The 17,709-nt window shown below is 36.4% G+C and overlaps 1 protein-coding gene across 1 annotated transcript in view; it reads left to right on the forward strand.

Annotated features, from left to right (window-relative positions):
* Nucleotides 1-17,709, forward strand: part of ZFAND3 (zinc finger AN1-type containing 3) — a 328,789-nt gene that overhangs the window by 234,615 nt on the left and 76,465 nt on the right. The window contains exon 3 of the mRNA XM_082637822.1: nt 16,694-16,876. Coding sequence (XP_082493948.1) covers nt 16,694-16,876 — 183 coding nt within the window. The remainder of the gene's footprint in view (nt 1-16,693; nt 16,877-17,709) is intronic.

Genomic DNA, 17,709 nt, shown 5'->3' on the forward strand with positions numbered 1-17,709 from the left:
ACGTCCGTAATCTTGCAGGGACTGACTTTTCCATCACATGGTCTAAATATCTATTATCTGTGATGGGGTTGTGTGGAAGGGTATGAGCCAATTAATACAAGTGCCCAAGAATGGACAGGGTACAGAGGAAAAACAGAGTCGGGGGCCACACTCTGCTCCTTAATGGGCATCCACGTATGGGGAAGGGGGCTTCCAAGGCTGCTCTGCAGTTCAGCCAAAGCAGAGCTTCGAGGATTCATCTGCTGGTCCAAGTCCTCTGGTCTTAGGCATCTTATCCTGTCTTTTCATCTGCCATGGCTGTACTGAGGAACCTAAGGGTAGAAGTAGCTCTGCTAGAAAGCTGTATTACCCTCTAGCCTATTGATGGCACACAGACGTAATGCAAATACAACAGATACTAAAATTCATTGAATCTAGGTGTTGAGAATGCAGGTATTTGTCATGTTCTCTGTGTTTTGTTTTCAATATTAAAAAATACATACTGATTGTTTAAAAAAAGCCAATTATGACATAAGTGTAGAAAATATTTCCCTTCTTAATTCTACCACCTGGATATTACTACCCCTAAACTTACGGTGTATCGCTAGTAGACTTTAGGGGCAAAATGGATAAAAGAACAACAACAAGAAAAACCCTAAACAATTTATTTTTATGCACAAGTAGTATATTAAATGTAGTATTTGTAAGCCTGCATTTTCCACCTTCTTTCCACTGTGTGTGTACATACAAGACCTGCCTCCTCTCCTCTTGAAGGACATTTTGGTTGTTAACACTGTTACAGAAAAGGTTGCAATGACTATTTTTGTATGTGTCTTTTTAAAGAAATTCATTATATATATATTAGATTTTTTTAATTGTGGTAAAATTCACATACAGTTTACCATTTTGAACATTTTTAAGTGTACAGTTCAGTAGTGTTGAGTACATTCACATTGTCATGCAGCCAGCCTCCAGAACTCTTCTCATCTTGCAAAACAAACTCCATACCCATTAAACGGCAACTCTCAATTCCCTTCTCCCCCAGCCCCTGGCGACCACCGTTCTACTTGCCGTCTCTGTGAATTTAACTACTCTAGATACCTCATATAAGTGGAATCATACACTGTTTGTCGTTTTGTGACTGGCTTATTTCATTTAACGTAATGTCCTCAGAGTTCATCCATGTTGTAGCATGTGACAGAATTCCCTTCCTCATTAAGGCTGAATAATATTCTATTGCATGCATATACTATGTTTTGTTTATTAATTCATTCACCAGTGGATACTTGGGTTGCTTCCGTTTACACACCTTTTAAAAACTATTTTTATTTGATGCAATTTCAAACTTAAAAAGAAAAGCTGCAAAAAATAATAGAAGGAACTTGAGTATATCCTTTATGCAGATTCAACAGTTGTTTACCCCATTTGTTTTATCATTCTGTATATGTGTGTGTGGACACACACACACTCACAAACACATCTTCTCCTGAACCATTTGAGCATAAATTAGACACTACGCCTTTTTATCCTTAATATTTCCACTGTGTAGTTCCTTTAGAACAAGGACATTCTCTTATATAACCACCACCGTAAAATGATCAAAATCAAGAAATCTAATACTGATACCATTTTATTATCTAATCCACAGACCATATTCAAATTAAAAAAATATATATATTTATTTATTTGGTTGCACTGGGTCATAGTTGCAGCAGGCGGCCTCCTTAGTTGTGGCGTGTGGGTTCCTTAGTTGTGGCAGGCAGGCTCCCTAGTTGCGGCATGTGAACTCTTAGTTGCAGCATGCATGTAGGATCTAGTTCCCTGACCAGGGATGGAACCTGGACCCCCTGCATTGGGAGTGTGGAGTCTTAACCACTGCACCGCCAGGGAAGTCCTTCAAATTTCATCATTTGTCTCATAGCCCTTTTTATGCTATTCTCTCCCCCCCACCACCACAAGATCAGAGTTTGTCATCACATTTAATTGTCATGTCTCAAAAAAAATTAAAAAACAAATTAGTCAATTAATTAATTAATTGTCATGTCTCTTTAGTCTCCTTTAGTCTGGAATTTTCCCTCACCATGTTTTTGTTTGTTTTTCTTGACCTTGACACTAGGAATTCAGGTCAATTGTTTTGTTGACTATTCCTCAATTTGTGTTTGTCTGATGTTTCCTTACGATTAGATTCAAGTTACACATTTCTGAGAGGAATATTGCAAAAGTGATGTTGTATCCTCATTGCATCGTATCAGGAGATGTGTGATTAAGGTGAAATCTCCAGGTTTCTCCACTATAAAATTACTATGTTTCCTTTCTAATTAATAAGGAATTTGTGAGGAGATGCTTTGAGACTATATAAGTATTCTGTTCCTCATCAAAATTTCACCCACTAGTTTTAGCATCCATTGATGATTTTTATTAACCATATTTCTTCTATATTTATTAGTTTGCTTTCTGCTGTAACAAGAGCTTTCCCTTCTCCCTCATTTTTATTTTTATTTTTATTTTCTTTTGCGATACGCGGGCCTCTCACTGATGTGGCCTCTCCTGTTGCAGAGCACAGGCTCCGGACGCGCAGGCCTAGCGGCCATGGCTCACGGGCCTATCTGCTCCGCGGCGTGTGGGATCTTCCCGGACCGGGGCGTGTCCCCTGCATCGGCAGGTGGACTCTCAACCACTGCGCCACCAGGGAAGCCCTCTCCTTCATTTTTAAATTATATCAATATGAACCCATGAATTCCTATTTTATGCAGTACATTATAATCCATTACGGTCTTTTTTGTCTTTAATGCTCAAAATGTCCCAGATATGGCCATTGTGAATCTTTTCAAGCTGACTTCTATGTTCTTTTCTCAGGTCACCACTTAAAAAAAAAAAAAAAAACAACTTTTTGTACTTCTTTTGTTTTCCTTAAAACAGTTTTCTTAAAGTGAAAATGCTGGATTGTAAAATATGCACATTTCATCCCTATGGCTGGTTTGAGGGGGGGAAAGTATGCTCATTTAAACTTATGATATATATTTCTTGAACTTTTTAAAAAACATAAGGATATTTTTGTCATTACTGGCTTTCAGCTAGAAGAAACATCTGCAAGAGAAGCAGACAGATCAAGAAGGGTTTATCTTTCTTTTAGTGCTATTCAGGACTAATAGTTCACAACTGTCGGAATGCCATACCAGACTTTTAAGGGGTATTTTAAAGAATAGATGATTAACAGTATATAAAACCTACTTGGGAAAGTTATTGATTAGCATTCATAGTGGGGTGCATTTGCCTTGTAGGATCAGACATTTTTGTGTTTCTCATTTGAGCTCCTACTTCAGTGACTAAGATGTCCGGAACAAGTCTACTTCTTTCCTTCTCTGTGCCTCAGTTTCCTCATCTGTAGAATGAAGATGTATTCGATCATTGGTATTTAACTTTTTTATTACGTCCTACAATAAGAAATACATTTTGCATTGTGAATCAGTATACACATATGTATGGGCTTAATACATATGTATAACAAAATTTTATAAAACAAAATTTAACCTTACTATCTGCAGGGCATTCTCATATTTTCTTTACTGTTTCTTTAAAATGCTGGTGGTACCTTTGAAATTGTTTTTAGCTCAGAAACCTTGTACTAGATTATTTATAAAAGCTTTTCAGTTCCAAAATTACATGAGTATATTCTTTGAAATTATTTTAAAATGACAAGGTGAAGAATGTAGATTCTGTGACAAGGTCTGTCACTGGAGTAGTCACAAAGAACCACTTCTCTTATATAGTTACTTGTAGCCAATTAAACAAAAACCGATAAAAAGAGTCCAATAAAAACCTAGTCCATAGTCTTTAATCTGTCCCTCCAATTATAATTACTCCTAGTATAAGTCAGTTTTGCTATTTTTCTCCCGTTAATCCTCTGCACCCTTTTCCTCCCTCCCTTCCTCCTTCCTATCCTCCCATCCTCCCATCCTCCCATCATCCATCAATCATCCATCACAATATACTAATTACTACCTTTGGTGCATTTATTTCTGACTATGACTAAATGGTTAATGGAAAAGATTGATTTTTTTTAAAAAGTATTGCTGGATTTTAATTTGGTTGACAGTAAGGCCTAGTCAGTGCTCTTACTTTTTAAATGATTTGTGGGGGGAAACATTGTTATTTATGCAAATAAGTTTGTAACTATAATGTTTTCTCTATCTGAAATGAGTAAAATTGAAACAAAAGCTCATCCTTTAGCTGGCTTGCAGAATTTGAGCTCCTGCTTGCTAGAGTCACTATTCACTCTTGACTTGGAATGCCAGCATCTCTAATGTCTCAGCAAGAACTTGGCTGAAGAGAATGTAATTTTCCTTGTCACTCTCAGTTTTATAGTTTTTAGGAAAAAAGATGAATGGAATTTAACAGCGATCAAATGGATAAACAGTATTAAAAGAGAAACTGGAAATGTGCTGTAGCCTTTCTTGACATGCTAGCCTTTTCCCTTGAGTTTGCACTACAGTGTTATTCACATATAGAGAGTCAAGTGAACTGGTAAATCACTTTCATGAAATGGGAGCTTTAGGGCTGGTTGTATTGAGGAGATGTTTTTGCTTTTGATAAAGCACATGTGAAGATGCAAAAGTGATGGAGCAGATCTTTTTTAGGTTTGTATGATTTGTGCTGAGACAACTGAAGTGTAAACTGCAAGGGAAACTGTTGTACTGCTTTGGCAATGTTATACCTAGCTTCCTAAGCATCCTTTGTTCATTTTCATTTGCCCATTACTTTTCAGCTCCTCACATTTTTAGATCTGTTACTTAGACTTGGCATGTCTTGCCTTAAAGCCTGTTCAGTTCTATTTAGTTGATATTTCTTCTGCATGCTTTCTTTGCCCTGAAAGGTAAAATGAAAAAAACAAAAACAAAAAAACAACAACCATAACTATGGGCTCCTCATACAGAAAATATAATACAGTCCACGTAGAATTTTATTCCTAACTTGATACACTCATACATTTTCTAGTAATTTTCTTACCTTTTTGGTTTAATTAGTAGCCTTCACTTCAATATAGATACAGGCATAAATATGTATTATTTACAGATGTTTATCTTTATGAAATCCCCACATAAAAATGAGATTATGGTATTTATTTTTATTTAATTATCATTACTTTCCAAAAAATGGTAGTTTAGTAAAAAATAACATACAGAGTACAATACGCTTTTTCTTTTTAAAAGAAGAAATCAAGACAAAGGGAAAATTTAGATTGATTAGCAAGATGAAGACGAAGAATGTCAACACAGAAATTCATGCCATAAACCTCTGTATAACCATTCAAGACAGAGTGCAGATTGAGATCTGAGCTTCCTAGGAGTCAAAGCAAAAATGGAAATGCAAACAGTTCAAAGGTCAACATCCTGTGAGCTCTAAAGTAGACAGTGAGAAGAGTAGTGAACCATGTTCTCAGTAACAGCCCTTCAAAAAGTAGTGTGTTTCAGACTCACAGATATAGAAGACAAACTTGTGGTTACCAAAGGGGAGAGGAAGTGGGGGAAGAACAAATCAGGGATATAGGATTAACAAGTACAAACTACTATATATAAAATAGATAAGCAACAAGGGTATACTGTATAACTTAGGGAATTATACCCATTTTCTTGTAATGACCTATAATGGAATATTATCTGCAAAAATACTGACTCACTAGGCTGTACACCTAAAACTAACACAATATTGTAAATCAGTTATACTTCAACTAAAAAAAAAAGTGGTGTGTTTTATGTGGCTATTTCTTAATAGCATTCCTATTAGAAGCCAGGGGCATTATCTATAAAGACTGAGTATTGGTGGTGACAATTGAAGTGTATCTCTTTTTTCTTTTAATTAAATTAAAAGAAAATTTTTTTTGGCCGTGCCACGTGGCATGTGGGATCTTAGTTCCCCGACCAGGGATTGAACCTGCGCCCCCTGCAGGCATGGAGTTTTAACCACTGGACCGCCAGGAAAGTCCCATGAAGTGCATCTCATTTTCCTTTTTCTTACTGCTCAGAGTTAATAGTAAGCAAATTCTCTCAAACTAATGTAAGATCTAAGCCCAAATTTAATTGCATAGATTAGAAGTTTATAAAGGATTTGAATTACATGGCCTCTTGTTGGGCTACCTAGAATAAGAGTAAGGGACAATTAGAGTTGTATCTACACAGAACATTAACACTTAATTTGTTTAGTACTATTATGACCTTAAAAGGAAGAATTTGCCTATATCACATGCCATTAAATATTTGAAAGATATATATATATATTTTTTTGTTACATGGGCCTCTCACTGTTGTGGCCTCTCCCGCTGCGGAGCACAGGCTCCAGACGCGCAGGCTCAGTGGCCATGGCTCACAGGCCCAGCTGCTCTGCGGCACGTGGGATCCTCCCAGACCGGGGCACGAACCCGCGTCCCCTGCATCGGCAGGCGGACTCCAACCACTGCGCCACCAGGGAAGCCCCGAAAGATAATTTTTAAATGGATAACTTCCTCTTCCTCGTCCCATTCAAAATGCATTTACCGACAGTTGCAAGTGAAATAAAAGCATATTCCCAAATGGAAAAAATATTTTAAAAATGAGTTATATCAGATTTCACCTGCTTAAATGAAATTTAGACAAAATCAGATTGGATTATTTGGTTAGTATAAGGCAGTTGGTTCCTAAGAAGAATTTTCTAATAGCTTATTTTTCCCATTTGGTAGGGAGCTATAAATATTTCAGCACATTGACTTAGTAGCCTTCATCCATTTGAGAATCAGGAACAAGACTGGGTTATAATCATTAAAAGAGAAATAAAATAAAATAAACATAGCATGGCCTTGTGAATTTAAAACAAATTAAATTTTGAATTAGGGTCAGACTGCCTTGTATTTTATAAAGAACAGGGTTTTCGCTTGTCAGGAAATCACAGTTTTCTCAGATAAGACTTTATTTTCAATAAACCGGTTATCAGCCTACTATAGTTTTACTGCATTTCATATACTCAGATTTTCATAAGACAATAATCGAATTTGATGGAGCCTGGTAGAAAATTCAGACTATTTTCCCAGCCCACATTGTCCCAGTAATCAGCAACTCAGAAAACCAGAGTTAGGTCTGTTGTATTGCTCACTAGTAATGGCCATATTTTTGAGACTTGACTTCTTTCAAACTCAGTCTGATTTCTTTTAGGCCCTTTTAGTCTGTGATACCTTTCAGAATATAATATCTGTGTTCTATTTTTCTGAGGGGAAAAATGGGCCTGTATGTATACACAGTATTGCATATAGTTTCATAAGATTAACCCAGAATTATATGCAAAATTTTCTGTGCACACATGTTATGAACCCTAGGTTGTATTATGGTTCCCACGTGTTTGCCACCCCTTACAGTGGGAGGATTATACTTCCCTGTCCATCATCAGACTTGGCCATGAGACATCTTTTAACAAATTAAAGGTGGACAAAAAAATTCATATGTCACTAATGAATGGAAACTTTAACAGCCATGGTATGGCTCCACATCGCTCTGTTCTCTCTGCCACAAGACCAGTCGTGTCCCAGTTAGGGCCACTCTTTCATTCTGGATTCCTGGAATGAAGATACATGTGGGCAAAAACAAACTGTTGTTGTGGTAAGCACCTAGGTTTTAGGGTCCTTTGTAATTGCAGCATACATTGGCCTAAGCTGATATAAGAACCCTAGATTAAGAATCTCTGCTCTAGACCTACATGAGGGTTTTGACACTCACTTGTTATTCATTAAAAAATTTATGCAATACCTCTGTAATGTGGGGGACACCCACATTATCTCCCATTCTCACAACAATCCTAGAGGATAGGTCTTCAGCATTTTTGCAGATGAGGACACAATCATAAATTGGGTAAATAACTTTCTTGAGGTCACACAGCTTCTGATTAGCTTAGCCAGGATTCAAACATAGGTCTGTCTGATTCTCTTTGTGTTGTATCTCTATACTTTCCTATTTGCTCTAGGCACATATATCTGATGAATCATTTCCTTACCAATATGTGGAATTGATAATACAGTGTACAAAACTTTTATATAATTAAATACTTTGTCTCTATTTAAATCAGCCATCTTATAAACTGCAGGCTTGCCAGGGCACAAATGTGTTGTATTTGGAGGTTTTTAATTTTGTTTTTAAGTTTGGAATCAGATACCTTTTAGGCGAGGTTTACACTTGCCAGTTAGCCACAGTAACCATCACTTCCTGCTACTTTAAGCCAGCTGACTTTGTACATTTATAATATCTACCTGGTCCCTGTAAACTTTTGAGTTTATAAGCCCAGATTGGCTTACCTAGTGTGCATGTTATGAAGATGAGTTAGATGTAATTCCCTTCTGTTCATTCATTGGCTCCAGAGAAATTATTTTTCATTGTCACAGTCTCAAACTAGCAAATATTTAAATTTTGTGCAAGAAGGCAGAAGTGTAATAAAAAGTCCATAGTTAATTTGAGACTTACTAGCCAGGCATTGTTCTGAAACTTTTCACATGTAATTATCTAATATAATCCACATAATAACCTTATGAAGTAGATGTGATTGTTATTCCCATTTTAGAGAAGGAGAAAACTGAAGGAAGAGAAGTTGAATAACTGGCCCAAGGTCACACAGCAGTTAAGAGGTTGAGCCAGGGTGTGAACTCAGTCTGATTCTGCATTCCTAAACACCACACTATGACAGAGGATCTGTAGGTAACTGCACGAGCTTTTCTCATGAGTGAAAAAATCTCTTAGGTCTTTACCTGGTAACCATTACGTGAAGGACAAGTTTTCCCTTACTTTATGCTACAGCTTTTTAATAACTATCCATAGTGTTCTTCAGAGAGAACATGTACTCTTTCTATTATTAGACAAATGCCTTTTTGGGCATTGTGAATCATACAGGCATTATATATTCTTTTGCTAACCTTGAGTTCATCGGATAAACATTAGTCAGTTAGCCCTGATCTTTGGATCTTGTGAAAATCATGGTCTTTGCTGAACATCCCCTGATATGCTTTAATAGATGTAATAAAATGTTAGCAAACCTATCACTTCATCCTTTAAAAAAATTTCTCTTAGCAGTTTAAACCAATGTGTGGTCTATTAACTTTTTGAGAAAGAGGTTGCCATTCTTAAAATATACCATTCTGCACTGTTTGAAAAATAATTATTTGTGCTGAACATTTGCAGGTTTTATCTTAAGGGAAAGTGTGTCTCAAAAGTTAACACCATCACCACCCTGAGTTGAATTTTCTGAAACGTGAAGTGCTCAGCTTGCATATAGGGCTTAACTGTAGGAGGACTGAAGCTTGGTGGTCTGTGACCCTGATGTGAGATGGTGAGACTGAGAACTAAGTGGAAATGAAATATCATTAAAGGCAAGAGCTGCCCATCACCAATGGAGGGGAGCAAAGACAAAGAGGACCAAATTACAAGGGTATCAGTGGGCAGGAGCACAAACACTGCTCTCCTTCCACTTCCCCAAAAGGGAGGGCCAGTGAGAGGGAGTTTTGTCTTTGTTTTGTCTTTTCTCCTGTCACTTCTACATGGTAAAATGAAGGGCTGGTAGCATGAAGACTGTGCATACAATTATAAAAACAATCAAGGATCTAAAAAAGGAGGATTTTCTTTTTCTAGTGTATTCCCAAAGCTTTTCTAATTTTCTGTTCTGTTGTCACTGAAGTCTTTCTGGGGCATTTGTAACCTTCGGTCTGAACTGAAAAAAATCTTCCGGGCTCCAGCCTCTCCAGCAGTTATGTTCATGCCACACCTGTGCCATCCGATGATTCATGAATGACAGTAAGGACTGTTGGTTTGAGGGAGGTCTTTAAATGGTACCAAGGATCAGCTGTAAACAGATTGGTCAGAGGTTTTTGTTTCGTTTTTTGGTTCTAATTTGCCTATTTTATTTTGTCAGCTTTGTCTAATATTTACACAATATGCCTACTCAACTGTTTATTTTGATGGTTGAGCTGTATGTGTAGGATGTATGTATATGCACACACACCATCAAATTCTCATTTTGTTGAAACTAGATGAATGTCACAATATTCAGAAAACTTCTCCTTGTGTTTTCAGTTTTTTAGAAAATTGACACGTTTTTGAGGTTAGACCAAAATGAGGTAAATGTGTCTCTTGTGCACTATGTTATTGTAGTACTAATGGATTGTTAGGTATTTGCTGTAATGTTACATGTTAATTTATGCCCTGTAAATGAATATGAGACACTATTGCTGGGAAAACTGTATAGTCTGCGCAATAAATGCTGTATAAGAAACAAGCCTTCTTCCAAATAACTTTTTTTTTTTTTTGCTAGTTCACAATTCTGAGCAGTAGGCGCTATAGGTGTGAAGAATTTAGGGACTGTATAATTTCAGTGATAAACCAGATTATAAAATAAGCTTAATTACTGATAAGAGTTTTGCTTATAAGCTTTGTCACCTTCATATATTCTCTACTGCCTACTTTCGCAGGAAGCATTTGAAGACATGCTTTTGGGAGCCAGTCTAGTGTTATTTCTAGTATTCTGAAATAAAAGCTTGCAGCTTTGTGGTTTGAATCTAAGCAAACAGGACTTGAGAGACCTTTTGAGTTCTATCAGAACCAGTTACCTGTGGTGTGTAGTAAGGAAGAAAAGGTCTATATGTGCAGGGATAGTTTGTAAAATACATACATCTGCTTATTGACGGGGGTGCTTAATATTTCTACTGTATGTAGTTGCATTCCTGTTTCCTAGAAATACAGTTTATAGCAATTTGAAGTCTACTTATTAATGTCTGAGAGAACAAATGTTTTTAAACTTGGTATGTTCACCAGTATCAAATAAGTTAAATTCAACAAATCTATATTGTATATTGTGTGGCAGGCATTTTGCTAGGGACTGGGATGTACAGTTAATAAGACATTCATTCATTCACCCAAAAATATTTATTGTGTCTTCTGTGGTTAATCTTAAGAGCCTCCCTGAGGAAAGAGTGCTTAAGTTAAGGTTCAAAATGAGTAGGAGTTACCAAGATGAATAGCAAGATAAAGAAAAAGCGTCTCCCACATGCCTGATCAAAGTACTCCAGGATGAGAAAAAGAATCGTGTTCAGAAAAAACCAAAAGCACTCCAGTATGGCTGAAGCAGGAGGAGGGAGAGGAGGGAGAGGAGGCAGTGGCTTCAGACAGGACTGAAGAGAGAGCCACAAACCAGTTCATGGAGGGACTTCTAACTTGTAAGCCATGTTTTAGGAATTTGGATATGATTATTAAGGTAATGGAAACTCATTCAGGGTTTAGGGAGGAAAATGACTGTGTCAAAATTTGTTTTTTACATCACTCTGATTGCTTTGTGTAGAATGAATTAGAGTGTGGGCCAAGAGAGGATAGGGTACAAAGAAATCAGTTAGCATGCTATTGAAGGAATCTGACAGATGATGATGACTTAGATTAGAGCGGAAATAGAGAAGTGGATGGATTCCAGAGATATTTAGGAGTGGTAAAGACTAGACTTGGTGATTTTTGAGATGTAGAATTAAGAGAGGGAGAATGTGGAGTCTGAGATGATTCCCAGGCTTCTGACTTCAGTCTCTAGGAGGATGTTGGCACCATCCCCAGAAAAGGACAGAAGACAAGGTCCCTTTTAATTTCTGAGGTAATACCTCAAAGTAGACAGATTTGTGGGCATAGATAGGGAACACAGGACAGGGGTCATTTATCCTCAACAGGATATATATATGGTATGTGGGTGTGTGTATATATACATACAGATGTGTGTGTGTATTTTTAAAACTTGTTTGAAAGTATCAGTCAGTATCAAAACAGTATCATCAGTCGATGAAGAGTCTGAATTTTAAAGGGAAGGAATCATCAAGAGAGAGAATTTGGTAGGGTAAAGGTTTTTGTTTTTGTTTTTTAAAGAAGTTAGAAGAGATTACTCATGAAACAAAGTTTAAATGAACACAGCCACCTTGAGCAGATCACAGTTTTCCCCATAAGCTAGGATCCATGGTGAGCGAGTGCATTTTAAGACTTTAATAATAGTAATTAGTTAGTCCTCTGGTTCTTGCTAATTCTTATTTAAACCAGTTTGTCTTTTTCTGAGGCTGTTAACCCAGATTAACATTCAAATACTAGAATTTTATTAAGATTTTAATTAGGAGGCTAGCACTCTGGCTTATGAATTGGTTGGCTACTGCTAACAGCTTTGTAGCTTTTTAAAATAAGATATCTAAGATTTGTGGTTGGGTTGGGAATGTGAAGCTTTGAAAACATAGAAATGTGCTTATGAATGGAAGCTGTAGTCTGTTATGGAGATAAATTAGGAGAAGAGATGAAGAAAAGAGAAAGGACCCTGTTTTGTTAAAGGAGACTTTTATACTATGCCTTGCATGAACCAAACTTTTGAGAGATCAGAATTAAATTTTTATTGTCAACATTTCCATTTTACTTTAATTGGCTACTGGAAACATGAAGCATTTTATGGTGTGAAATACCAAATTAAAGCTTCCAGTGGGAATGTGGAGTTGTAATCTGTGATATAGAGTCAGATGGGGTTTGAGCCTGGGAATGGAAATGTGGGAACTGGAAAAGTCACCCCTGCAAGCTGGGCTTTTTTTTTTTTTTTTTTTTTCCTCTTAGTTGATAATAAGGTAAGCTGCCAAGATCTTGGCTTCTGTTCACTTTTCAACAGCAGTCCCTTTAAAATTCAAAGGTTTTTACTTATGTTTTACAAATAGCAGATTATTTTGGAAAAACTCTATTTAAGACCAAGTTTATACCTTTGTGTATACCATAAACTCTTAACAATTTACAAAAGTAGATAATTTTTCCTAATTTTTTTTCTTAAAGAGATAGATAAGCTTGGAGAGCTCTAGTTTTCCCATTTATATGAGAACTGTAAAACAACAAGTGAACAAGTCTTTTCTGTGTCTGGATCAACTAGAGTGACTATTTCTGTTCCTTTCCTGCACTGCTTTCCAGAGTAGAGTTAACAAGAGGCAGTCTCTGCCTGTTTTATTGTTTACTTTTTTACATGGGACATAAATCTGCTCCCCTTTGTCCTTGGAGTAGACTCCTGGGATTTTTTTTCCTTCTGTTTCTTTTGGTCAGTAGTCAGAAGTTGGATGCTGAATGATTCAGAAAGAAAGGAACAAGAGAGTAAGAACTATAATGCAAACATCAGGGCTAAAAGGAAGAGATAGTTCTTTCTTTAAACCAGGAAAATACCTTTTCTCTTTAATGACTATCATTTTTTGAGTACCCATGCACAGATACTTTATGTACATTACCTTGTTTAATCCACACTATCCTGAGAGGTAGAAATAACTCCCTCCCTTCGTTTTACAGACAAGGCCACAAAAGAGTAAACAGTTTGCTTTTAGCCATATGCCCAGTAAATAGCCAAGTCAGAATTTGAATCCAGGTCCAACTAAAGCTCTCTGTATCGTACAAGCTGCTAACTTTGGCTTAAGAGTTAGAAAACTCTTATAATTAACTGAATTTCTGGTGGGTTGCATTAACTTTCTTGGCTCTTTCTTTCTTCATCTGTAAACTGAGAGGATTGAGCTAGATCTTTAAAGTTAATTCTGGTTGTAAAATTCTGTCATTTCTGGTTTCTTTATCGAATTGAAATGGAGAATGTGTAAAGCTTCTACTGAGTTCTCTTGTTTGCAGCCAGTTTGGTTTGTAATCTTTACTTTTAGCCTGATGATTTTTTCACACCATCGTCCAGTGGAGGTGCAGAAGAAGGCATCAGTGGGAGGATAGGTTACAGGAAGGTGCATTATGACAGCTGCAGATTTACAAAAGAAAACTTAAAGAAAAGTACCTGAACATCATGCAAGGAACGTGGCAAGCATGGGCTGGAGATTGTGTAGGTGGGACCTGGTAATTGTCTTTAGACACCAACATCATTTAACTTCAAAGGGTTATTGTGCCTCAGTGAGTGATTCTATGTGTTTGTCTGTCTCGAGGCATTGGGGATTCTGTTAAATAGTACAATGATGACTCAGTTTCAATTCTTTTAGGGTCTTATAACATTTCCAATTAAATGGTAGAGAGGTGGCTATAGGAGGGACACAATGATTTATTGACATAGGAGAGCTAATGAGATGATATGATATAAAAAAGAAGCATCATTTGCAATATTTTTATTCCACTTATACAGTACCTTTTTCTCTGAGGGTGCTGTACAAATAACATTGAGATAATAAGCCATTTTGAAATGCCAAAACACTGAATAAGAAAGTGGGTAGGAGAAATAAATACACAGAAGCAGTAGAGGCTTTAGATCACTGATGGGCATGCACAGCAGGTTAACAATTCTTTGGCTAAATTCATTGCCTTCACCATTGGTGCTGTAAATGGGTGAGGGCTTGACATGGAGGCCTTTTCCTTGGGCCAGTCTAATGCACACCATTCTACATCCTGTGGTTGAGACTGAAGACCATGAGTTTTTGTGTCAGATGGATCTGTATTTAAATCCTGATCCTGCTACTTACTAGCTATTAACTTGGAACAAATTACCTAAATTTTCTGAGCCTCAGTTTCTTCATCAGTAAAGTGATGGTAATTATAACTCCCTTGTTAGAGTTGTTCAGAGGATTAAAGTAAATGAGTTAAATACATAAAACATTTAGTTCAGTGCCTGGCACATGGTAAATGCAACATAAATGCTAGCTAGCTATTATTATGCTCAGAATATGTCAGAATAGTGATTCTGATGAGGTTATAGAGCATAATAGCAACAGCTTCTCTGGTTCAAAAGATAAGGCAAAATGGAGTTGTCAGGATCTTCTGTTCCTTTTCTGAATTGACGCAGTGAAGTATAATCTGTACTTCATAGACTAGTCTAAGATTTTTTTAAATGAAACATACCAAGACTAAACATAATAATTTAAACAGTCATACACTGACCACTAGCTTTAAGAAATAAAAAAAATTACAGGTAGAATTGAAGATCCTGGTTCCTCCCACCCCCAGATAACTATTATCCTACATTTGGTGTATCATTTCCACATGTTTTTATATTGTAATTATGTACCAATAAACAATATATGGTATTTTTACATATTTTAAATTTTTATATAAATATTATTAGATATATATCTTTCTGTAGCTTGCTTTTCTCTCTCAACATTGTTTTTGAGATTTTTCTGTTGTACTTAGAGCTCTATTCATTTATTTTAACTGCCATAGAGTATTTCATCGTATGAATGAATATATCACTTTAATCTATTTTCTGTCAATGGACATTGCCTATAATTTTGAATATTTCTGCATAGCTCTCACTTCACACCCCCTACACCTCCCAAATCTCAGACGTAACCATCCTCCTGAATTGTGTTAATTTTTTTAGTGTTTATAGATACATATTCCTAAACAATATATTATTTGAAGTTTTGCCTGTTTTTAAGGTTTGTGCAGTACAGTCTTACTATGTTATTTAGTGACTTACTTTTTTGTTCAACATTATAATTTTGAGAGTTATTCATGTTGATGTGTGTGGCAATAGTTATTTTCACTGTGTACATTATTCCATTATTTGAATATAATATAATTTATGGTCCTTTAGGTCTGACTTTTTACTATTACAAACAGTATGTAATCAACATCCTTGTACCTGTGTGTTGAATTTCTGTCAGGCATATACCTGGTAATAGGTATAGGTAATGTATGTGCATCTTTATCTTTAATGGATATTGATAAGTAGTAATTACATTATCATTTAATTATACATATTTTCTAATTTCTAATTTGACCCATGAGTTTAAAGTGTATTTTAGAAACTTCCAAATATGTAGGATTTTTGTTACCAATTTTTAACTTAATTGCTCTGTGGTCAATTAATAATGCCTGTATCTTACTAATTCTTTGGTATCTGTTGAGACTTTTGCTTTATAACCTAATGTGTGGTCAAGGTTTTTCCAGGTTTTAGGCAGTTTTTATAAATATTCCAAATGTGTTTAAAAGTAATTCATTATCTAGTTGTTAGTTTCCCATAGATACAATCATTTTTGCTTTACATATTTTGAGGCTTTGTTATTAGGTGCATACAGATTAAGAGTTGTTTTATATTTCTGGTAATTTTTTTTCACTATTATATAATGATCCTCTTTATCTCTAATAATGCTTTTGCCTTAAAAGTCTGCATTTCCTACTATAGCTATTACTGGCTTTTTAATCATTTGTATTTGGTGGTATTTTGTTTATATACTTTGAAAGTTTTCTCTCATGTTAATGTTTTTAGTGTGTCTCCTGGAAACTACATAAAACGGGACTTTGTTTATTCAGTCTGAATTTTCTATCTTTTAACTGCTAAGTTTAGTCTGTTTACATTTATTACCACTACTGATATATCTGTACTTATTTCTACCACATTATTATGTGTTTTCTATTTACCCTTTTTTCCTCTGCTGTTTTTTTCTTCTCATCTGTCCTTTATTGGTTTGAACAACTTTTCTTTATTTGTTTTATCCTTGATTACCCCTACCCTAAAATTTTAACATGTTTGCAGAGTCTTACATTAAAATCAGTATGTCTACCACTCATCTTGGAAATCTTTAACTCACTTACCCTCCACCAATCTTCTATGTTTTTGACCAGTATTTTACTTCAATTCTTTTTATCACCCAAATTAGTTTTAATTTTTATACTAACTTGCATTATTTTCTAATACCCAAGGCAATTGTGAACTCCTTATTTAAACTGGTTTTCTCACTCTTTCTCTTCAGATTTTCAAAAGAAACAACCAGACGATGATTCCGCTCCAAGTACAAGTAACAGCCAATCAGATTTGTTTTCCGAAGAGACCACCAGTGACAACAGCAATACCTCGATAACCACGCCAACTCTTAGTCCCAGCCAGCAGCCGCTTCCGACAGAACTGAATGTAACTTCACCAAGTAAAGAGGAGTGTAAGTCTCAGATCCTGTGAAGTGGTAGAGAAAGCAGCCTAAGAATCATATCACGAGTTTCTTGTTAATGCCTCTTCCAGAAAAAATGATAGCAGCTCTTTCAATTCAAGATTAAGTGTTAACATATAGGCCCAAGTCAGCAAGGTAGAGAGTAAGTTTCAGCCTTCCATTGAGCATAAGGTTTTTTTGTGTGTGTGTGTTTTTAAAATTTTATTTTATTTATTTATTTATTACTTTTGGCTATGTTGGGTCTTCGTTGCTGTGTGCGGGCTCTCTCTAGTTGTGGTGAGTGGGGGTTACTCTTTGTTGCGGTGCGCGGGCTTCTCATTGCAGTGGCTTCTCTTGTTGTGGAGCACGGGCTCTAGGCACGTGGGCTTCAGTAGTTGTGGCACTCAGGCTCAGTAGTTGTGGTGCACAGGCTTAGCTGCTCCGCGGCACGTGGGATATTCCTGGACCAGGGCTCGAACCCGGGTCCCCTGCATTGGCAGGCGGATTCTTAACCACTGTGCCACCAGGGAAGCCCGCTTAAGGTTTTCTTAAAGGATTGCCTTTTGTTAACTGTCAGGGTACACGAGGTTTTGAACCAGTTTAGGGCAGTTGTTCTCAGTCCTGGCTGTAAATTAGAATCCACTGGGGATTTTTAGAACAATTTTAATCTTCAGCACCATTCCCTGAATCTGTAATTTAATTGGTCTGGAGTGAGGCTCAGTGATCTGTTCTTTTTAATTCTTCAGAGAATTCAAATATGCAGCAAGAATTGAGGACCACTAGTCTAGGGAACCTAACCTGATTTAGGAACCTTTGATTGAAGCCTTGCCTCTGTCACTAAGTGG

Source organism: Mesoplodon mirus (assembly GCF_964341445.2).
Source record: "Mesoplodon mirus genome assembly, chromosome: 12".
Classification (NCBI taxonomy): Eukaryota; Metazoa; Chordata; class Mammalia; order Artiodactyla; family Ziphiidae; genus Mesoplodon; species Mesoplodon mirus.